General features: G+C 42.4%; 1 protein-coding gene across 1 annotated transcript in view; it reads right to left on the bottom strand.

Annotated features, from left to right (window-relative positions):
• Window positions 1–101: 101 nt before the first annotated feature.
• IRX4 (iroquois homeobox 4) overlaps window positions 102–23879 on the bottom strand; it is a 61505-nt gene continuing 37727 nt past the window's right edge. The window contains exon 6 of the mRNA XM_080379659.1: window positions 102–23769. Within this exon, the coding sequence (XP_080235785.1) occupies window positions 23018–23769 (752 nt within the window). The 3' untranslated portion in view covers window positions 102–23017. The remainder of the gene's footprint in view (window positions 23770–23879) is intronic.

The following is a 23879-nucleotide window of genomic DNA, read 5'->3' as shown; positions in this document are numbered from 1 at the left end:
AGCAAACCAAACCACAAATGGTGAACCTCGTGGGATTTTTCTTCCTCCTCTCCTGCTTGAACTCCTTCTTCTGAAAAAAAGATGGAAAACCAACCCCAAACTGGCCTAAGACTGAGGGCACTCCCTTGTATCTTCAAAGAAATATAGAGGAATTCAATACAACAATAATTTAGCTTATAGCTATGTTCTAAGTTGGTAATATTTTACTTCAGGTGCTCTCTAACAAAAAGAAAAGGTCACAAAGTCATTTGTACTCCTAAAACTAAACAGGCAAGCCTTTTTGACAAAGTAGTAGGGTCCTGATCACTTGAATCCAAGCATATTAAAAAGATTGTGAGGGTTGATCCTGGTAACACTTTAAAATTTCAGAATGGCAGTAAAGTTCTAAAAGTTGGCAAGTAAATTTGTATTTTAAATCAATCATTAGAATAAACCTGTAAAGATTACGCTGAATCTACCAAAATAATGGGATAACTGATGCGAAAAATAAAGGATGCAAATATAATCAATTTCAGTTGATATTTTTAATATTTTGTTGATATTTTTAATATTTTTTTACATAGAATAGTTCTTGCTGGCCTCACGTCTTTTCTTAAGAGATGATGAGTTGATTAACTTTATTATCTTTTTTTTATTATTATTGTACTTTCATTAGCCTGATCAGGCTGAATGTCTGTACAATTGTTCTGGTTTCAGCTGGGACAGTTAGCTTTCTTCTTAGTAGCTAGTACAGTGCTGTGTTTTGGCTCTGATGTGAGAGCAATGTTGATAGCACACTGGTGTTCAGTTGTTGCTGGGTGATGTTCATACAAAAGCCAAGGACTTTTCAGTTTCTTGGGCCCTGCCAGCAAGAGGGCTGGAGGGGCACAGGAAACTGGAGGGGACACAGCCAGAACAGGTGACCCAAACTAGCCAAAGAGGTATTCCGTACCATATGATGTCATGCTGAGTATATAAACCGGGGAGGAGAGGGGAGAAGGAAGAAGGAAGGGGGGCACATTATGGTGTTTGTCTTTCCGAGTAATTACATGTGATGGAGCCCGGCTTTCCTGGGGATGGCCAAACACCTGCCTGCCCATGGGAAGTGGTGAATGAATTCCTTGTTTTGCTTTGCTTGTGTGCATGGCTTTTGCTTTACCTGTCAAATTGTTCTTATCTCAACCCCTGAGTTTGACACTTCTTTCCAATCCTCTTCCCCATCCCTCCGGTGAGGGCCAGTGAGCGAGCAGCTGCGTGGTGCTTGGTTGCCAGCCGGGGTTAAACCATGACGACAATTTTCCACATATTACCATGGAAATTTCTCACCATCATAAGACAATATGATACGTGATACACAAATGATAAATGTCCAACAGAGTAATTACTAAAGAATCATAATCAAGCACGTTTCCAGTGAGGTCTCACACAGACCAGTTCTTGTTCCAGTGCAGCCATAAATCATTGACAAAAGTACATAAGAATATATGAAATAATTGTTGATAAGGTTTGCACATGCCACAAAAACAGATGGAATGGTAAAAAAATCACGACAACAGATCGTTTGTATGGGATCCTCTGCATTGTTTAGTAAACTGGGAAGAAATAACATGCATTTTAATATAGCCAAATGCAAGGCCAAATGCCTAGGGATAAAGAGTACAAAATCTGACATTAGGGAGACAATACTTTAAGAAGCACTGAGCCTGAAAAGGTAATAATACTTTTTCAATGAAAATATTTTCTCATCTGGTGCTACAGCCAAAAGAATTGCTATAAATCTGTGGGTTCATAAACAATAAATCATCAAAGGGGGGAGCAAGCTGTATTAATTCTGTCCACAAAGTAACTGACACCATTGCCAAAATGCAATCTGATATATTTTCTTCCAAAGAGATAATAAAAGTTTGGAGAGTTTTCAGAGAAGAGCTATAGGAATGATTTTACAGACAGGAAATTCCACCTTACGACCAAACCTACAGGACACCTAAAATTTTTGGTGTATCTTAAAGAATCATACTCCAAGAGATGTGTGTGCTCTGTATATAGTGTCTAACTACTGAAAGTGTTTCCTTTTAATAGGGCACTTGAATTCAGATGACAAAAGCACTCATTCCAGCAATCAGAATATAAAGTGATAACACTATGTATAGAAATATTTATTTTTTTTAATTTGAACTTTTGCATGGAGGTGGAATGGTAGGTTTTTTTCTCTTTCCTCAAGGATAATTTGCAGTCATTCACAAGTTCTTAATTTCAATACTAGATGAAATTAAATTGCTAATTCATACAGAAAACCAGATGATATTCTGATCTTAAAAATCTATTAACCTCTGTGAATCTTGCATATACCAATGCTTCTTTGTAAAAGTCTTTGAAATAATGCCAGAGTAAAAGGCTGTGCTTATCATTATTATTTGTTCACATTTTTTTTCCTCAGAAATAAACAGTTGTTAAACAAATATTACAGGCTTTTTTGTAACATTGAACTCCTCTATCATATCATTATTTCCCCAGCTCTCTCATTTTAAGTGCTTGAAAGTTGCTTTCAATTGCAAATTAGCCAGGGCAAAAAGAAGAGGGGTGGTGAAATCTCTTCGTATGGAACACGTATCTGATTTTAGTGACCTGTGATCTTTGATGTTTGTTGTAAATAAAGATTGCATGATAAAGAAAAGGTTGATAGATATATTTGATCTAATGCAAGTTATTCCGTATGAAGCCTGATTTATTCTTCTCCAAGATTTTGTATATTTCTTCCACTGTGTGAGGTTAGGAGGAAGAGCCACAGATAAGAAAGTATCTGGAAGACTCAACAAGTTATCTGCCTTGACCTTTGGAGAGCCTTAAAGGGAAGTGTTGTCACTCTGAGGAGATGTGGAGGTCATACTAGGCACAGAGCCAGCCTACAACTTTTTTTAGAGGGTGTCAGAGCCAGGGCAAAGTGAAGACAGACTAGACTTAATCCTTTAACCTAACCTGTCAAAACTGCATCAAGTCAGCACTGCCAAATCTGCAGCCACCTCATAACTCAAAAAGGTATGCATGAGTGCATTTGTGAATTTGCTTTTGAAAAGCGGTTTTATGGTTTGGTATTCACGGCATTATGAAACCTGGCCACATTGCTGGGTATGCAAACATAGAGCTAAATGTTGCCTGCTGCATGAACAATTCATCCCACCCAGTAGAAAGAAGATAAGAAATAAGATTATTGCAAAAGGTGATTGTTTTTAAGGGATACTTACTTCCAAACATAAAAAATACAGACTTTGTAGAAATTAGGTTTGTGTTGTTTTAACAAAAACAGTAGAAGTAACCTATTTGTCAAATCCAAAGTAATGGGTAAAGCACACAGCACATTAACCTGATATTTTATATTCATCGGCTGTGTAGAAAATAGTGTTCCTGTGTAGTGATGACAGTTTTTTTAAAAGAAACATTTTTTTTAAGTATTTGGAGGTTACATATATGCATGTGTGCATGTCGTCTTGTGTGTATGTAAGTATGTTCATATGCATTTTGTGTGAACCTGCAGATAGTTATAAAAGGAGGCATTCATGTGAAAAATAACACAAATGCATGCAAAGCACAGGGCCATATCCTAACCATTGCAAACTAGCTTGGCTGACAATGGCACTGCAGCCACACTCAGACATGACAGTTGTCACAGCGCTCTATATGGTTGTGAACTTTAAATCATGAATATACTGTGATGCAAATGAAAAATGCTAGAAAGCTCATTTTGTACCGTTAATCCTTGAGCTTTTCCTTTAGATGGGTAAAGACAGAGTAACAATTTTAGCTGTCCTCAAGGAGGTTATTCTGAAAACTACAGCCCGGATACACAAAGGGACTGGGACTATAACCTTTTGAAAGAAAGGACTGTAACCTAAAAAAAAAATAAAAAATCCAGTGTTTTGGTCCTGTGATGGCCTGGTGCTGCAAACCCACACCCAGGCATAAGAAATTGCCTCCGCTCCTTTGTCTGTGAGGATTCACACAGTCACTGTTGGCAGAAGCACTCTGCAGGCCATGGCAGGGCCTTCTTGTCTGGCACTGGGACAGGCCAAGGATCAAGCCTGTACTTTTCCTGTTGGTCCACTGTAGCACAGCATCCAGCTTGGCCCGCTCGGGCAGCTGGAGCACCCAAGCAGACCTTGCTGAGTCCATCTCTCCCCTGCCAAATGCAGTGGCTCCCACATGGAAGGCAGGGCAATGCCTCCTGCCCCAGGGCTGGTGGTTCAGGCAACATGGGTCTTTGTGGGGATCAAGGAGCCCTGAAAAGAGAGAGTGAGCCTGTGTTGAGAGGACTAGTGCCATAGAGAGAGCTGTGTCTGTGAGGGACAGAGCATAAGTGTGATCTCTGCCTTAATGATCAATTAACTGGGAAATTGTCAAAAGAAAACACAAAAATGTCAAAATTTTGTTAACAGCTCTTGCTTGTGAGCTTAGAAGAACCATTAATGACACTTTGAGATTTTTATGCTGGAAACATCAAAACTAAAATGCAGTCTTCTTTTCTCTTGGAAAACGAGTGTGTTCTCATCTTAATGAGTCATCTGAACAATTCCAAGGCATGACAAAGAAGTCCTTATATTTACTTTCCACTTGGAACATGACAAAAGTGGAAACCTGTGAATAGTAGACCAAAACATGAAAAGCAAAAGAAAATATAATGAACTACTGAAAAGAATAGGGGATTTTGAATTATGAGTGAAGTCAAATAAAAATTATCTTAAACACATATGCCAGGAATTTTAATTCATATGTATTGCTGATCTCTTGTGAAAAATCCATCAACTAATCAAGAAATCCACTTTGAGAAGGAGCAGTGGTTGGCAGATGTTCCCCGCAGTCTTATGCTTTTCTGAGGAACAGTTGTGACAGTCTATTTATATGATAGTCCAGTGATCATGTTAGGCACAAATATTAACTTCAGCAAGTAGATACAAACTGAGCAGTCTAGCTGGTTGCTAACAAGAGGAAAACAAGACCCTTTTGCCTTCAAATAAGAATGGGATTGAAAAATACTCAGAATCACAACTACTTCAAAGGAATAGAAAATATGTTTTCATGCATAAAATACTGAAGATATTTATTATAATATACATATAGCTACATTTGCAAAAACATGAGTTGTAATGCTGCCATAAAGCTGAAACCTGGATTATCTGTTACTACTGCTTGTGGATAGAAATGAGTAATCTCAGGATATGTGAAGAAAAACAGATTTCCAACTTCAAATACATATACAAGGACATATTTTGACTTATATTTTCCAACTTTAATGCCAGAAGGCCATCCCAGGTTTCTGGGATGACTGGGTTCATAACCCAGGCCATAACTCCTGCCTCAAGCCTCTAACAGCTTGCAAATGGCCACAGACCTGAATCTACACTCAGAGCTAAAGATTTCCATCTTTCAAAGGAGATCTTACCTGTTTTTCTTATTCAACACAGTATTTATTCAGACTCCTTTCTTGTGCCTTTTGTAGAGAACTCTGTACTGAGAATATGTGTTATGAAATGCTTTTTTCCCCCCAGGTATTAAAGAGCCAAATTATGTTTCACAAGTAATTTTGTAAGAATACACTGTAAAAAGGCATAATTTTTTTCAGAATTGGCATTGTAACTTCGGACAGTTTAGAACATGTATAGCCATGCGTAAAATTAGTCTACAGCTAGTACTACTGGTGTAACACAATAAATTAAAGGTGACTGTGGATTAGAAAACCTGCAGTAGTTGTACTTCAGCTGCATCTCAGTAAGAAAGTTAATGGCTTTGTTACCTGGGAAAGAAGAGTGGGAGAAATGGCCTTGCCAATAGTAAAGAAGAAAATTAGGTTTTACATCACACAACAATAGCATAATGCTCAAAGTACACTTTGGTCACGCAAACGTATTTTAGTGAATGTGAAGTTAGAAGGTGCAAGTTTGCCATTTCTAATGAGTAGCTTTTTGACAGTTTAGTTGTTTTTTCTTGCCCAGAAACCTGAGTGAAATTGTCACTGGAGACTAAGCATTACCATTTATACTGTCTAAAATATAGAGGGCATAGAAGTATTTACTTGTATGACTCAAAGAGTTAAGCATGGTGTATGTTCATCTACTGAGCTAAATTACATGAGCAAAAGGTATCAAGAAATAGGAGATCCTTATCAAAAAGCTTCTTGAATGTAAATGTGTGTTTGCTTCAGGTATTTAAGCAAAAGATTTAAACTTTTTAACAGCTACTGCTGACACTGAAACAGAGAAAAAGCAAAAGAACTGGATCTGGTGGCAGGAGGAGCAGGTATGTCCCAGTGCCATGAGGTGGCCTGTGCTGGCTGAGTGTGGTGCTGCTCAGCTGGCAGAGAAGGTATCATCAGTGCTGGTGAGAGCTGTAAGCAGAAAAGCTCCTGTACAGGCAGAAGTCCCTGAGCTCTGTCCCCTGTGTCTCAGGAAAGGAGTTTTTTTTCAGGGGTCTTTTTGGTACAATGCAAGTCTTTGTTTTGAGCTCATCCCCAAGGGTGTGGTGGGCTCCTCATGCTCAATAGCTGGTAGGTTTACTTGACATTATTCCAAGGAGCCAAACTTTATTCTGATCAGACTCAGAAACACCCTCTTTCACCTCTGACAGGAGCCTGATTGCTCTAGTGCTTTAGATCTGAGTTACTGCAAGATACCGAACGAGGCTGATCAGATGCTGAAGGGCTGCCAAGATTACAAGCCTGTCGGCCCTATCACTTTTGTTATTAATTATGATAAAGCCGTACAAGCTGCAACCTGGCCCATTCAGCATAGACACTAGGACAGCTTTCCTCCCTTATAGTCCCCTCTTTTCACTGCTCCAGCTATTCTTAGCTAGGGGAACAGTCCCTTGGGGGATGATTGTCATCTGGTGTATATATATTACAGCAGCTGACTCAGATAACCAGGAAACTATAACCAGCTTCCTGACTGCCCTGGGAACTTGGCAGCATCAGGGAGCCTGGCCCAGTACCAGGAACAAGCACACAGCCATGGACTGCATCTTATAGGAGCAGGACACATTTCTGATGTTTCTTCGCGTTTCAGACTTACACCATAAAGACTTTTTGCAAAGCAGTGAAAAGTTGACAGATATCCAAATTGTAAGAAACAGACAGAGATTTAAAGACAAACAAAAATATATCTTAAGGAGCTTGATGACGTTTATATGATTCCCACCTTGTATCATCACTGTGGAGCTCTCTGCCCCTATTTAAATTAAAAAAAAAGTATACCTTCTTTTGCTCTTATCAGTGATGATTTCCCGTTTCCCGCAGAGTCCTCCTACACATTCTCCTGTTGGTCATCTTCTGTCAGTATGTCTGTTACTTGCAAAGAAAAGCAGGCAGAATTATTAAGTCATTATTAACCCTCAATGTGCAAGGTTACCCCCTCCACAAAAACCCTTTTCTGAAAGTGTCTGTTGTTAAATTCATTCTGATCCGATTTCTGAAATCTTCTACAAGAAAACCCGAGGAAAGGAAGAGTGGAGAGATGGGTTACAAGCAACTAAATGACAGGATCCAGCAAAGCTGGTAGGGCCTTGGAGCTGGGAGAACTTCCTTCTTCTGGCAGCAGTGAAAAATTCTATCCACCAGAAATCTGCCTATAACTTCACCCCTAGGCTGCAGTTTCATGGGCAGTCAAGCCCATAATGTCTCACTGCAGACAAAAGGAGGAAATGTCATACTCCCCATCCTGACTTCCTAACCTCCTTCCCCTGCTCCTTCCTCCCTGTCTCCACTCCCAGCTGTGGACCTCTGCCTGCTTTTGCACTTCTTGGTTCCTTGGCTGATTCACAACAGCTCACTAAAGTAACAAAAACACTCTTAATCTTTTTTTTTTTTCACGAGTTCCTTTTCTGCTGGTTGGGTGGGCTAAATCATCTCATGCTGGAGCACCCTTTGCCCTTCTGCATTTTGATCCACAGAAGCGGCTGAGTTAGGGCAATACACTTCTATCCCCCTGCACAACTGGGAGAAGAGGCTGGGGCAGTGCACTGCCTGCTTCTTGTCCTTTTGTTGCCTACCAAGGTTTGGTTGCTGCTTCTGTTGCACCTGAATGGTAATGGGCTCAGCCCTTGTTTTGAAGAAAATCCTTGACTATGTTTGAACTTAAGCTCTTCCTGCCATCAGCCATTCAGAATAACAGCACTGCTGCTTAAACAGAGTGGTAGAAGCAGTTAAGGGAGGTGCTTAGAACATATTCGTCACAGCCTCCCTGAGCAGTGACCATTCATCTGAAGAGCTGATGGAGCTGTTTTCCTCAGTGGCCAGTGAGCTGCAATTTCAGGCTTCTCTGACAGCAGATATTTCTGCCAGCTTTGCAAGTCTTGGTGTTGTACCATGATCCATCGTTGGAGTCTTCCTGTCACTGTTTATACTCTGAGGCTCCTATGACATTCTGGTTTGCAAAGTAAAAATCCCTGGAAGTGATCCTTTCTTGGCCCTGGTACAGCCTTTTGCCAGCTATCTGCTTTTTTTCAGTACTATCCAGAATTTGGCTAACTTCTATTGCTTTTGAACTGATCTCACAAAGAAACCCTGTGTTTCAAGGAGGTACAAGGCAGTCAACACACCAAGACTCTGACTTAAGAGCCAAGTCTAAATCCCAGAGATTAATGAAGTGATCTCCTCACATTCAGAGATCCCACAACAAGCTTTAGCCAATCTTCCAAAGCCTCAGTGTGCAGATCTGTGCAAAGCGAATGAATGCAGCCTGTGGACAATAAGCAGCAGTGATGGCTGTTCACACACTCTGGAGTTGTAGGAGGCATGAAGATATCACAAGAGAACATCACCAGTCAGGAGCTGGTAGCAGGTTTTCCCACTTATCGCTGCTTGCCTTCTTCTGTACCCTTTTCATCAAAGTATCCTTTTTCCTCAGATGGTGAGCAGGGTAGATGTATATAAAATTTATTTTTTCTTCATTAGCGCAGAGCCATTTAAGGAAGTGGACATGTCTAAGAAGCCACTTGGAAGTTTTGGGAGCTATTTATGGCTACATGACTGAATGGAATTTGAGGGGGAAAAAAAGGAGAAGTTGGAAATGAGGTTGAGGCAGGAAAGTTTCCTTAGGTAGAAAAGGATGCAGAACAGTGATGGTGAGAGACTGAGAGAGAAAGAAAGAACAACAGCAGGGCTAGTGGGAACAGTGCCAGTGCAGAACGAGGATGAGTGATAAGAGGCATGCAGGAGGGGAGAAGAAAGATAAGATTATGATGCATGGAAGCAAACCAATCCACGCTTCCTAATTCTGTGGTATGTTTCACTTTGAAGACATTTGTGCCGTATTTGCGCAAGCAAACACTGTATTGCACAGACTAAGCAGCCACCACGGTTGCAAACTAATAAGAAAGGGAAGAAGTAGCAGCATGCCAGTTATGTTTGCATGACGCTGATGGCAAGCCTTGCAGCATGCAGAGGTATGCTAGCAAAGTTTCCCGTATTTCAACGGTTGCATGGAATATTGAGCTCCCAGCTTTACTTATGAAGATTAATGCTGTTCCCTTTTAACTATTGCTTTCTGGAAAGTCCAGATCAAAAGACACAAATCAGCTCAACAGAGAGTGCTGTTCAGGAAGAGACAGAGAAGAGGCCATTTTGTGTCCAGCTTATTTCATACTCAGACATTTTGTCTGAACCAGTGCTGAGGGCTCTGTGTTTGGGTTAATGGAAGTTTGACAGTGCTGCTGAGAGGAAGCTCTAGCCAGGTTGAATTACCCGTGGTCCTCAGGTTAGGGTACCAAGCGAGCTGCTCTTGCCTGAATGCTAAGACAAATCCTCAGTAATCAACATTTCTTCTGCGTGCCCTGTTATGCACTTGAAGGAAACCTGAACAAGCAAGGAGGGAGTCAAGATCTGTGGGAGCAATCCCCTCCTGTGGGTAATCAAGGGACTGGGACGGTGAAAGTCAAGGCACAAGCCTTTTCCTCAGTTCAGACAAAGCTTCAGTGTCAACAAATGCTGGCAGGGTCTTCTATTCCTGTACAGGTCAGGTCCTGAGGCTTTCTTCAGGATGTTGTTAGTAAGAGTCAAATAAACAGACCTGCATTCAGTCAAGTCTGAACCCATGACCAATGTATTAGGAATGAAGTAACGGCTGGTGAATAGCTAGTGAAGAAGAAAGTCCTGAAAGGTACTTCACTAAATTCATAGCAAGACCCTGCCTGAGTGGGATTCCTCTAACCCATGGATACTGGAGGTCAGAGGACCTGTCATAAGAAACATCTCTTTCCACTGGCTATAGAGGGAGTTCAAAATGATTAGGTGAAATACCTTGGGTTTTTACTCATTTGCAGTTGGGTTTCCCACTCTTCTCATTAAGCAGGAACAAACTCTATGGGGCACAATGGAAAAGCTGAAGTTTTAAAAATAAAATCTAAGTTCAAGCAGTAAGCCACCTACTTCCTTTGGCTTAGGATGAGACACTTATGTTGCTGGTTTAGTTACTGCAAAGCAGACTGAGATTTTTGAAACACTTAGAATCATTGACTTCAATGTGTCTGAAAGAAACCAAACTATTTGTTTATCTGCTGTCTATGAGTGTAATCAAACAGAATCCTTTGAAAAATGAAAGTTTTGCAAATGACAGGAAAATCATAAACTGTCCTAAACTTCCTGTGCTTGCTGCCTTTTTCTGCTTAAAGTGCTCTCAGCTTTCCCTTAAAATTTCAAAGCCTTAGAAATACTTTTTGGCTTTGCTCACGTTTACAAAGCTAAGGGTATTCAGAGAAAGGGTGGGGGAGTTGATTTACATGGTCAGTCGTACATAGCAAGAGATGCAGCTCTGCATTTGTAGACAAACCATAGTCTGACATTTGTTCACATAAATGATATGATGAATAATTATGAAAAATTATCTAATTTGGCAAAATTACAATCGGGTCATGTACATTATGTGGAAAATAACTATATTAATTATGTACAGTGTGTAACTGTCAAATACCAGCAACATATGTAATGGAAAGTCAACAATACATCAGGATGAAGTGAATTTCTATAAAGCCTGAATTTCTCTGAATTTTCACATTCCTCAGATTCCCAAAGTGCTGTACTCCAGCTTATCAAACTGTACTTGTAAAAAGATGGGCCGGGATTCGAAGAAACCCTTTAATGAGGATTATTGTTCTGTAGAATCAAACAGTAGTCTGACTACTGGTGACTGCACCATCATAGGGGATTGTGTTGCAGGGCTTAGCAAAACTCCCAGTAAAACTGCAAGAAATTACAGTTTTGAAAATCAAACTTGCTGTGGCAAATAGGCTAACTGTGAATCACTTGTACACATGAAAATGTCTAAAGGGTAAATCTTTAAGAGTTTTGGTCATGGTGTTGCATTATCAATCCCTTAAAATATAATAGTAGAACTGCTGTTATTACTAGTCCACTGTAAAATTACTTTTGTGTGAAAATTATGTGAATTTTTAAAGGTTTATTGATTATTTGCATTATAATTAAACCATCTAAAACTTTTTTAGTTTAAATACTCCCTTTCCTAGAGGCATTAAAAACATTGCTATGTCTGAAATGTGCTAATTACTAAAACATGAGGAGCGAAGAATGAAAAATGACTAGAAATGGTAAGTATAAAAGACCATCTGCTTTTTTATTGTTTTATATCCTCAAAGAGATCTAAAAAAGGAAGCAAATATGTTAACTGAAAAGTGAGAGACTCAACTTTCAGTTGAAGTAGCTGGTGTCTTTGCCTTAGGTGGCACTATTGTGGCTGAACAAATCATATTGCAGTTATAAGTTTGGGAGTTGCTAATAGACAAATAATTATTACTTTAAAATACCTGATCCTAAATTTGGAAATAGGAATTTTTACTCTAACTCTGTTTTCAAAACCAATAACCTTATCACTCAACATGCACATACTTCATGTTTACTTTAATATGGAAAGCACACATCTTGTACAAAACTGGAAAAAAAAAAAAAAAACAGATTAGAAAGAATAAAACTCCATTTCAGTATGGACTGGGTGTTCACAACAGACTCACTGGGGATCTTTGATCTTACAGTCAACAACCATGTATTTCTGTCTGCTTCGTTTTTCTTATATGATTACCTTAAAAGAATTCTTGCCATATGTCATGTGAGTCCTTTGGGGACTTTGAAAGAAAATGAGAAGACTACTTAATCAAGCTTTGTAAATATATATGTCTGTCCATATGTATTAAAGTATACAGATAGTTTTTATCTTATGCCATACTTAAATGTATTAAAAATAAATGAAATGTACTGAGTTTTATCACAGCTAAAATGTGCAGCTTAACTAGTTGATATTCATTTAGCTTTTGCTGACATGTACATGTCAGGGACCAAGTTCAAATATTTATGTTAAAAGAATGAGAAAAAAAATCAGAAACTTTAATATGCCTAGCCGAAACACTTCTATTTCTACTTACAGAGGTGTATGTACATGCAAATATATGAAATTATGCAAGTGGTTTTTTCTTCATATACCAAAATAAATAGTTGTAGTAATCAAGAAATTGGTATTGCTTAAACTAGATACGGTTATATAAAGTACTGTGCATGATTTATCATACTGCTTTCCTGGGGCACAACAGTCCCACCCTGAATTACTAGCTTGCCTCTTTCCTAGGCTGTAGTTCTAATATTGGCAACCTGCACTAAACAATATAGACCATGATTGGCATTCATGTATGCACACATTAAGCAAGTTCAGTTCCCATGTTATTTAAAGCAAATCACATGTATGACGGGTCACAGCTGGAGAGAGCGCAGCCTCTGTGACCCTTACTTCTTGCTACGCTCTTCATAAGGGCAGGGCCAAGATCTGGTGGGCAGGAACATCAGACTGGAAAAATCAACATTCAAGAGGAACAAAATACTGAACTTCCGCGCTTTTTAAGCAAAATTCCTATAGATATTGTTGGCATAACAGCCAGTTTCTTAGAAGCTTTAGGACCCTGCAGAGAAACAAAGGAGGAAAGGGATGCCCTAGTCTAGTCTGAACAAAGATTTTTCCACAGTATTATTTATGCAAGTGCTGAGACCCAGATCTAGAAGGATAAAGGACCTGTTTAACCACTTCACAGTGCATCAGCAACATATAGTGAAACGTGCTGCAGATACAGCTCTGAAGTGAAGGTAGCAAAATAGTCAAAAGTGATTAACTCCATTTCTCAGAGAATTGCCTAACCTTTAATCCAAACCCCTAAAACATGTGGCAGCCTGTCATTGCTGAAGCTGTTAGAAAATGTGTTACTGATTAAGAGCGTATATTGTCTCTGTGCAGAGTGCAGTCATTGAGCGTATTCAGCCTCTACTTCTCAGATCATGGCTCTAATGGGCTGACTATTTCCACAGAAAGATTTGGTGATGTGGGGTATGCTACACTAAAGTATCTTCCATTTTTATCCCACACTTGAATCTGCTTGTGGAGTAGATTCAGTCTCTTTGCTCCAGCTTTGAAGAAGGAGGTATCCTTTATTTGAAGCTGGATGCAATAATCATGGCCACACATCCTTCTTTAGTTTGGGAAGTCTCACTGGTGAGAGCTGTGCCAAGGCCTGCCTTTAAGACAGCATTATCTGACTGAGTTTTGGTACCATATGCCAAGTCAGGGACTTGCCATTTTCCAGATCAAAAACAATTAATGTATTACTTCCTTCTGGCAGAGCATTAATCAGGAGAAGTCAAGATGAAGGCTGAGAACCTTGTCTCCTTACATCTCAGTGCCTGAAGAATTTATAGCAGTTAAAAGCAGTGGAATGAAAATAACACTTCCTCACATCCTTTTCTTAACATTTCCCTATTTGTAGAGCTATCCGTCTACCAGTCAGCTACCTCTGTGACAGCAGCAATCAAGGCTTTGTAACAATACTTCCCAGAACATTCTCCTGGCCATCTAGAATCCCAGGAACTGCTTAAAAGTAGCAACTTTTATGTTACTGGTATGCCAGGTGCATACCAGCTGAAGCGAGGCATGCCCAGAAGGGGAATCTCTGCAACTATCTTTGTAAGAATCCTTCATCTGTACCTTGTGTCTCTCCCACAATCATAGCCTCACACGGCAGCCACTCACTGGGACACGACAAGCTGCTGTTATTTCTTGGTCTGCAGAATCTGTTCCTGTGCTTGATTGACTTTGTATCAAATCTGGGAACACGCCCTTAGTGAACGGAACATAGCATTTCACCACTCTCCTGTAAATGATGCATCACAAAATAAAATGTCCCAAATCCACTCTGTCACTATCTGCCCTACCATTGGTATTAGAGATAGAAGGATGTCAGCAGTTACTCACAGCTGATCAAGAGTGGACTGCATCCTTTCTGTAGTGGTCCTGGAAGCAGCACTGAGATGGCTTTGAGACACACCGCGTTATTCCCTCTCCATGGGTCCCTCACACTGAGGAGTAATGAGCCTCTTCATTCTTCAACATCCAGGCCTGAAGTTACGTTGTGAAGAGCTTGAGGTATTTGTTTGTGAAGGGTTGGGATATTGACTTAGCTATAGTCAGCTGGGAGATCAGCTCTGAAAGGCAGAGCAGCAGGCTCACATTTGACAGTTTGTCCTGATGGGAGGCTGATCAGAGAGGACAGCAAATAAATAAACTGAATACCCTATGCATTGTGACTCAGGTTTCCAGACTGATACTGTAATACAGTTTGCCTGGATTAAAACCTGGGCATTTTCAGTGATATAGTTGGCCCACTGATGCTCTTTAGGATTAAGGAACCAGTTCTGAATTAGTGGCAGCTATAAATTAGTTCAATGGTACTGCTGTGCATATACCATGTCAAGCCTGTGTGTTTGGTTGTTATTAACTGGAGAAGGATGGCATGGGAATTGACTGTGCATAGCTAATTAAAGCCTTTCTGAAAGCAGGAATTTGGTGTTTGCAGGAAACACTGATGGGCATGTTTCAAGAGACTGCAGCATTATTTGCTTACCATGTTTGCTTTCCTCCTGCTCATACTATATGTGTGCAATCCCATTCTCCCAGACTTCTATCAGTCACTTCCAGCAACAAGGCAGTTCTATTTTCTTGATGTATAACTTGGTTTCTGTCTTGTTTGTTTGCTTGCTTGCTTTTCACCTTTTCTTTTTTGCAACGGAGATTAGACTCACAACAGGAAAAGATGGGACATTGTGTATTAGGGGGAAATTCAGGCTTGGTTTTTGCATCTTCATGCATAATTTGGGATCAGAATTTGGTGATCGTGTCCTTCTGTTTTGGTTTTACTATGGAACAAGGCCCATTTCTCAGAATCACCTGATCATTTTCTTATATGTTCCTTACTCTTCAGTCAACTTCCAAAACTGGCAGTATATCTTGGGGTTTTTTTTGTTGTGCATTATAATTGAGTTGTGTCCTTCATTTTAATTAAGAAGTCTTACTTTAGAATCTTGGCAAAGCTTTATTTCATGAAATGTGTAGAATGGAGTTGTTGTGGCTGTTTCCATTAATCCCTTTGTATTACACAGTTGCTTACAATTGCAGAATTCAGTGCAGTATTGACAATGCGTCCCATTCACAGTGATAGGCGTGAGCTTGCATCTGTGACTCTGGTTCAAGTGAAGGACATTTCTTCCTACCTGATTTTTCTTTGTCTTTCATCACTTCTCCTAGAAAAGAAAAATTCAGGAAAAGGAAGAGCAGCAGCAAAGATTTGTGCATAGCAAAAGAACAGCTGTACCTGAAGGCTTTTTACTGACTATGTGGCAGCAGATGGGAGAAGAGCATATGTCCTTCTTTCCTTCACAGATCTGTCAACCTACAGAGGCTTTGCACTCCTCCAGATGGGAGGATGAAAAGAACACTTGATATTTCTCTCTCCTGTGTTACTGTAAGAGAAGAGAGGCTTAGTGGAAATGTTTGAAGGTAAACCTGGCAATAAGTTTGGGAATCTGACTTTTGGCCTCCAATTTTGTCGATTCCATTTGCTTCAATTTAATACAGAAGTAACATCACTTGAACTGGCCTGCTTCAGTAAAGCATTCCATTCATGTGTCTAAAATCCTTAATCTAAACCAGTTACATAGCATGAGATTTCTTCACGTACTTTGTGAGTGTTGCTAACCCCCAGGTTTACATGCAGGAACTGTGTCAGCAGGAGGTTTCCCAAGTCAGCTTCATACACAAGGATCCTTCCTGCCGTCTGATATGGTATCATAGGTATGAAGAAGCTCTGATGAAGTTAATGTGAGTTACAGCTGACTAAATCTGTTGTAAATGAAGGCCGAAATTGGTACTGGGTCAATGCATGGACTTAATAAAAAAACATCAATTCCTATCACAAAAACCTCTCGTCCCCTGCTCCTTTTTCTCTGCTGAGTCTTCTGTCATGGGAGGACTTTTCCACCTTACTTCCCCAGTAAAATCAACATGAATATCTTACTTTTTAGTTATTGTTTATTTTATCTAATGTGGGCCAAACCTGTGGTAAACTAGAAAACTGTCCAGGTTGGTTCAGATCTGATTTACCTGTAAGATTATGAGATTGCTCCTTTAAGTGAGCAGGTTGTCACTTCTTTCTCTATGAAGGCTGCAATCAAAGAACTAAATTGCATACACCAGACTTTGTGGCAAATAAGACTCAAAAAAATAATGTTATCTGTACTTGATCACAGATGTGACATTGGGCTAAAAGTTATCTGTCACCTTTGCTTGCAGTGACAGTAACAGCTCCCAGCTTCTACCCTCTCTGCCTAATATGTCATCAGCCATTTGTGTCAGAAGGTCAGTGAGAAGATGATGGTGTATTCAGAAAGAGGGCAATCTAATGGCATGAAGCCTCAAACCCAAAGCATTCTGTTCATGTGGCTACCAACAACTGATGTCATGGGGGCTAACTTACAGGACATCACTGTCACATATAGCGCTCTTGTTCGTGTGCTGTAACCTAACCAGGCCAGAAGGAAAAACATTATGCTGTGTTTTATATACCTTCTGTAAGGGCCTGCCTGGTCATTTTTTCCCATTCACAGGAAGGAAGGAAGAAGAACCCTGCCCACAAAGGATTCCCAAGCACTCCCCTCTTTATTCATTTCCTGGCCACTTCTACCCTGGAAGAGTTCCCCTTCAGCTCATTCCCTGGGCACTATCCTACCTTTCCAACAATTCTCTCCCTGGCAAAAATACTAATATAGTGAACCCATTAGTTAGCTGAAAACCCTCAGACTGAGGAAAACAGAATAACTTGTCAGATTGTTATAAGCCCAGTATCAATACATACCATGATAAGAGGACAAAGCTTTAGAAGACTCATCAGCCTTTGGCTAACACAACTCCCATCATAAGGACACAGACAAAGTGTTGATTATTCAGCTTTGTCCTATTTTCTAGCAAGTGTTTTAATCCTATTTAAGAGTAGGATACATGGAGGTAAGTATTTGATGAGATCTCAATTTTGTTTGATTTTTGACATTCCACAGGAGTCATATAAATCAAAGGAATAATATTGGAGAGAGGTGTTTCCTCAGTTCTATTTCATTGCCACTGTCATCTTTGGCAGTATTTCAGAAAGGATTTCTGAGGTATTCTTTGAAAAATGTCCCAATTATGGTCCCATGGAAACCACTGACAAAATACTCACCAACTACAACTGAAATCCATCCATTTCAAAATTTAAATAATGACATGCTGATTTGGAGAAAGGAAATAGAGGTAAAATTAAGAAGGAAAAGATTTTTATGCCCTCATTTTTGTCTGGCCAAATCAATGAGAAAAAAAAAAATTCATGTAGTTGTGTCAGGAAAAAAAGAACATTAAGAGAACATTTTCCTTCAAGATATTTTCTTCATTTTCATGCTCTCCTTAAACTGGGATGGACAAGAAATAGCTCTTGAGCCTTGTAAGTAGGTCAGCTGCAGTTCTCATGCCCAAACCATGCTCCCCACTGTGGAAAGCAGGATACCAGCAGGGCTTGCAGATATATATACTCTTTGTAGATTGTATGGAGGCTTCTCTCTTTCCTCCTTGAACCCAGTCCCATTTCTCGATGGGGTGGGGGGACACTGGGAAGCAGTTATCATCTTTTGCTTTTGAATTGCTCCCACGTGTTTCCTCTTCCCTTGGTTCTTCAGGTTATGTTAAATGCATCTTCAAGTTCTCAGCCCCATTAAGCTTTTGCTATATAGTCTTATGGGATGGGAAACCGATGGCTTCTGCATTCAACTACCCCAGACCTACGCAGTTGCTGTGTATATTAAAACTGCTGGGGGGGGGGGGGGGGGGGAGCGGCCTACAAATCTGGAAGTATTTTCTGCAGTCACACCATTTCACAAGGAGTATGAAAAGAACCCTTCCCACAAGTCCTAAGCACCTCACAGCCTCTTTAACAGTAAATGTGAGTTAAAACCTGCCAGATGTCATGCTTTCAGGATCTGGGTTTTGGCCATTAGCTATTCCGTTAAATATAGCTTCCTCTTTAGGCGGAAGCACAATTATTTGAATTTCTTTACCAGGCAAATAAAAATGTATAATTTGACCATTAACATCCCTCCATTCTTCACTTTTTTACATACAAATTACATGCACAAATCTCAAGAGACACAGGACTTGGACCCAAGCTCATCGCTTTGTGGCCAATACTAACTTTATCTAAAGGCGTACCTAAATAATTTGGCCAAAACACAGCGCGTGAATGATGCTGTTCCTCCCCATTCTTCTACAAATCACAGTCATTGAAACAGTTTCTGGTTCCTCACAAAATCAGTGATTTATAATCTTTCCTTACATTTTCCAGGATTTCTGAGTTAAATGGTACAACGTGAGCATTAACTCTTATCTTGGCATTTAGCTGGATATACTTTCACAAATTCAAACCTTCATATTATTTGAAGGTCAAATTTAAATGGAAAAGGTAAATGTGTATCAAAAAGACTGTAGTAAGTCAGAGTCTCCTTCTGAACCATTATCTCTTTAAAATACATAATGTTCAAAGTCTTGCCAAGTCTGCTTGGACACCTCTCCATGTGGCTGATGGGAAGGAGCTGCTACACTGAGTTCTGTGACTATGAAGTGGTTATGCAACTTTAATAGTCAAATATGCACTCAAGGTAAAAATAAACGTGGTCCTAAACATCAACAGAAAATGTGTGAATCATTTCATCTATCTGTCTTTTAATTAAGCACCTATAAATAAGCTGGCTGTTGCAAGGTGTGCTGTAATCAGGTTACCTAAAACCAGCCCTTTCCTAAATTGGCATTTACAATTATGCGAGATAGTTGCAGATTGTTAATTGCTACTGTTTCTTCTATTGTTATTATTGCCATTATTATTATTATTAAAGGAACAGGCAATATGCCCCATTGCAATTTTGTATGCATGCCTGAGAAAAAAAGTAGATGACATAAATCGCATGCATAATCTCAGGAGACAATCATTTTAAATCTTAATTGGCTGCCTTTTAAATATCATTTAAGGTCTCGTTTTCCCTGCCTCTCTCTCTCTAGTTAAGAAGGTGTTGTGTCAAAGTCTATTACCTTGCTGGACGTCTCGCCTCTAAGTTTTTTAAAAAAAATAGAACCATCAGCAGAGGTTTGAGAGGTCGATAAAGCTTTTAGATTTGGAGATGTTTTCAGGGAGCCCATTTCCTGCGGCTAAGAGTTGTTAATGGAGCTTAAGGAATTATCTTATGACTCGGGCTGGGAGAGCCGTATATTTCTTCGCTCCTGTTCCCTTGTCGAGGCTGAATATGCTCCTGTCAAACTCGCTTAATGAAAAGTAACGCGTCGCTGATTACAGTTTTATTTGGGCTCTATGTAAAAAGCACTGTTAATTTAGCATCCCCTCCTTTGTGTGTTTGAATTTGCCATGGCTGAATGATTTAGAGTCTCTCAGTTTCAAGCCGTTTCTCTATGATTCCACACACCCCCCCCCACCCCCACCCCGCTTCTTTCTGTCTGCCTTTATATTTCTGCTTTGTACAGCCATATGAGCTGCACGGCTTTCCCTTTCAGCCCCGTAGCCTCCTCCAAAGCAGCCGAACCTGATCTTTGTCTTGTGCTGTTGAATCAAATGGCAAAATTAATTTCTCACACTGTTTTGTTCATACTTTAAAAACAAAAACAAACCACCAACCCTTCTGAAAGACACTGCATTTGACGGCTGATCTAGAGATGAGGTTCGTGTACCAAAGCAAGGAACTATTTTCCCTCCCCCATAATTTATACGGTCTCGTCTTAGGACCGCTAATGTTTTGATGTGAGGGCACACAGACACACGCGTACCCTCACATCTGGTACACGGCCCCGCCCGCCGTCCGGAGAGGTCTGCTCGTCTGTGTAACAGACATAAACTTACTCAACTTGTTTTATAACAATGACACGGAAATGAAGAGATAAAGGTTTGACCCGCTATTTCTTTTGGCTTCTAACATTTCGTCGTGCCTGTGTTTTGCTCACAGTGTTACCGTATCACTTGCATTTTAAGACCGGGTATAATCGGGACGCCGGTCAGTAAGGATTTGTACCTGCGGGCGGTGGGATCCGTCCCACGGCCGCCCGGGACAGCATGCGACAGCCCGGCCTCCGCCGAAGTCAGGGCGCTTCTAAGGCTGGAGGAGGCTTTTGGCAGCTCAGCGGGGGAGCCCTCTCCTTGCACGCACACACACACGGCTCACACACACACACTCGGCTGTCGCTGTGTTGGGAGCAAGGATGAAGTCCCCTTCTTCCCCAGGGAGCCTCTGTCGCACGGAAGCCGAAGCCCACCGGGAGACCCGATGTCACCCATCCCGGTCCCTGCACACGCAGCAAGGCTTGCACACACACAAACCTCCTTGCTTTAAAATCACTCGCGCAGCAGGTAGCGGGTTTTTCCCCCCCATTCCACTTGCCTCCGCCAATGGTCTGAGGGCAGCTTAAACACTCGCCTTTCCTCCCTTCCCTCTTTCTCGCCTCCTTCATCCCCACCTCCTTAGTTTGGCTGAAAATAATTTGCTTTGTCTAAAGGGCTTCAGAGGCAAAGCTCGCCGGCCGCCCCGGCTGCATTAAAATTCCTGCCGGCCCAGGCTTTAGCTGAGATCGCGGCTCCCCGGAGACTCTACTTTCGCTATTACTGTCAAGTACCCTTGACTCTTTATTTTTGCCCTTTTATCTATTACAACTAATTCGAGTTCTTTTGCCCTTTTCAGTTTAAGACGTGGGCTTTCTGTAAAGCCTCCCCCTGCCACCGAGCTCTCCGAGTGCAGAGCCTTTAGAAATTGAGGGGTTTACTGTCAAAATGAAAATTTCACTTCAAATTATCTCGGCTGATGCACGTTTTCCAGGCCAGGGGCTCCTGTCTGAGCCTTTTGACAGCCAGATCAGCAGAGGGGTTCAGTGATCTCGATAATATCATCCAAGAGAGCGAAAGTCAATACAATGACAGGGAATATGACTGGATACAATCCAATTACGGCTGCTCGCAGAGAGGGGAAGGGCTTGATCTGATCTCCGCACCTGGATTCCTTTATTCAGTCCTTGCACTAACAGATCTCGCTAGAAACTTTGCGGGCTGGAGTATATTTTGGCTGGGTACTGTCTCAGTTGCGGTTACTTTCATATATATATATATACACACACACATACATATTTTATTCCCTCCCCCCCCCCCCAGCATTGTATTCATATTTATTGGGGGCGGGCAGTGCGGGGTCGGGGTGCGGCTGGCGGAGAGCCGCAGGGGCGGGATGGACGAGGCGGCTGGGAGGCAAGACAGGCTCTTCTGCTTGCCCCGTGTCAGCTCGGTCCCTCGGGCGCTTTCGGTTGTGCCCCGCAGCGCCGGGCGCCGCAGCTCAGGGGGTTTAGGCCGGTCTAGGTAAGCTGGGGTCTGTTACTGCATCGTCGTTTCTTTTCCAGCAGTTCTTCCTCTCTCCCGGTCCAAGGATCAGCAAAGTTTGTTCCCGTTCCGCGGAAGGACAGGAAATCTTTTAAACGCCTGTTATCTAAGTGGTAAATGGTCTGCCAGTGCTCCTGCATCACACGTCGAGAGCGCTCTCTCTTTTTGTTCGCTGCACTCTATTTAATGTCAAAACGGTAAAGCATCTGTCCTGAAGTGCTGAAATATTCATGGAGGATCCGCGATTTCTCCATCCTGTCAGAGGAGCTGCAAAGCTGAAACGGTTCTTTAAAAGATCGAATTTTCCATGTGAATCAATTGCTCCGCGCACGGCGGAGGCGACGCTGCGGCCGAGCCCGGCCCTTTGGGGCCGACCCCCGCCCGCCCGCCCGCCTGCAGCTCGGGGCCGGGGCGGGATGGGGGGGGGGGGGCTCCTCCCGCCCCACCTTGCCTCAGTGGGCAGCCGGCGCCCCCACTGCCGTCCCCCGCCGCCGGGCGCAGCGCTGAACCGCGGAGGTACGGTAAAGCGCGGAGAGCAGCCAAGCATCCCTCCCGCGGATCCATCGTCCCGCGGCAACGCTCCGCTGAGCCTTCTTTCCCGTCTCCCGGCAGCCTGTTGACAGTCCTTGGAATTACTGGGACCGGGTCCGAGGGCGGGGGTCTGAAATCTAAAAGGTGTTGGTCGCCCAATGCAAAACGCCACCACTTGTGTTACCTCTGAAACAGACAATTTATTGGAGTGAAACATACCTTTTAACATATTTTTGTCAAGATAAATTTGTGCAGTAGGTGTAAACTTAGTAGAAGTGCTGTTTGTGAATTATATGCTAACAAGGAAATCAGGAGGAAAAACTCTCGAGAAGTCTTTATAACTAATATCGGCATGCCTTAAATTAAATCTGAACTAAAATTTCCCGCTTGTAAACTTTCAGATGTAAACTTTTTAAGTATGTCTACGCTATAGTACGTGCTTTTTGGACATGGAATTAAATAACTTTCAAGACATTGATCCCTTAAAGTCGCAGCCAGGAGAAATTTTTCAGAACAGCCATGAGCAAAGTCTGTCCGTTGAACTGAGCAAACTGAACTTTAAATCCTCGTTTCTGTTGTTTTGCTTAAAAAAAAAAAAAAAAAAAAAAAGTTTTATATTTAAATTTAAATTCCTGCAAGTCTCTTTTCAGTGTAGCTGACTCTTGAGCGTTAGAACGTCCTTCGCCCCTCGGAGGGCCTGTTAGGAACAAAACATTTTGCTTCCTGATTTGGGAAACGCCAGAAACTCTTTGTTTGAGTCATGGTGGGCCAAGTTTGAGAGCTGCCCCTTGAGCACGTTGGCGCCGTTCCCCACCGCGCGCCCCAAGGCGCCCGTTTCCAGAATGGCTCCTTTGGTGGTAGCCCAGGAAACTGTCGTGTTGCTCAGGGCTTGGTTCAAAGTACTGTGTCTGAACAGGGGGTCGTGAAACACCCCGTCCACCCAGTTCCTGAGGTTGGTGACCGGCGAATCCTGGTGCCTGTCGATGACACTGACCGGGGCGGAGACGGCGGCGGCGGCCGAGCCCCCCTGCCGTTTCAGCATGCAGGAGGGGTACTCGGCCTGGTTGAGGGAGGTGGCGGTGTGCGCCAGGGACCAGATCCTGGGCTTCGCCTCCAGCAGCTGCTGCCCCTGCTGGAAGCACATTTTGGACTCGCAGCCGCGCTGCCGGGCGCCGAGCAGGTCGGGGCCGCACTCCTCCGCCGCCGTCTTCAGGCAGCTCCGCGCCCGCTCCGCCGCCGCCACCTCCTCCTCCTCCTCGGCGGCGGCCGGCGGCGGCGGCATCTTGGCGGGGGGCTCGGCGGCCCGCGGCGGGTGGCTGCCGCCTGGGTGCGGGTGCGGGAGCGGGTGCGGGAAGGGCCGCCTCAGCTCGCACTCCGAGCTCTCCGACTCGGCGGCGTCCAAGTCCTCCAGGTCGCTGAGCTCCAGCTCCTTCTCCTCCTTGCCCGTGGGCTCTGCGGGGTGGGGGCGGGGGAAGGGACAGCAAAAACAAGACACACGGTCACTGGCGGCGCCGCGCTGCCCCTCGGCCGCCCCCACGAGCGAGGCCCGCGGCCGCCCCCAC

This window comes from Falco punctatus (genome assembly GCF_963210335.1).
Source record: "Falco punctatus genome assembly, chromosome: 3".
In the NCBI taxonomy this organism is placed as follows: Eukaryota; Metazoa; Chordata; class Aves; order Falconiformes; family Falconidae; genus Falco; species Falco punctatus.
This window is presented reverse-complemented; position numbering and strand designations above follow the sequence as displayed.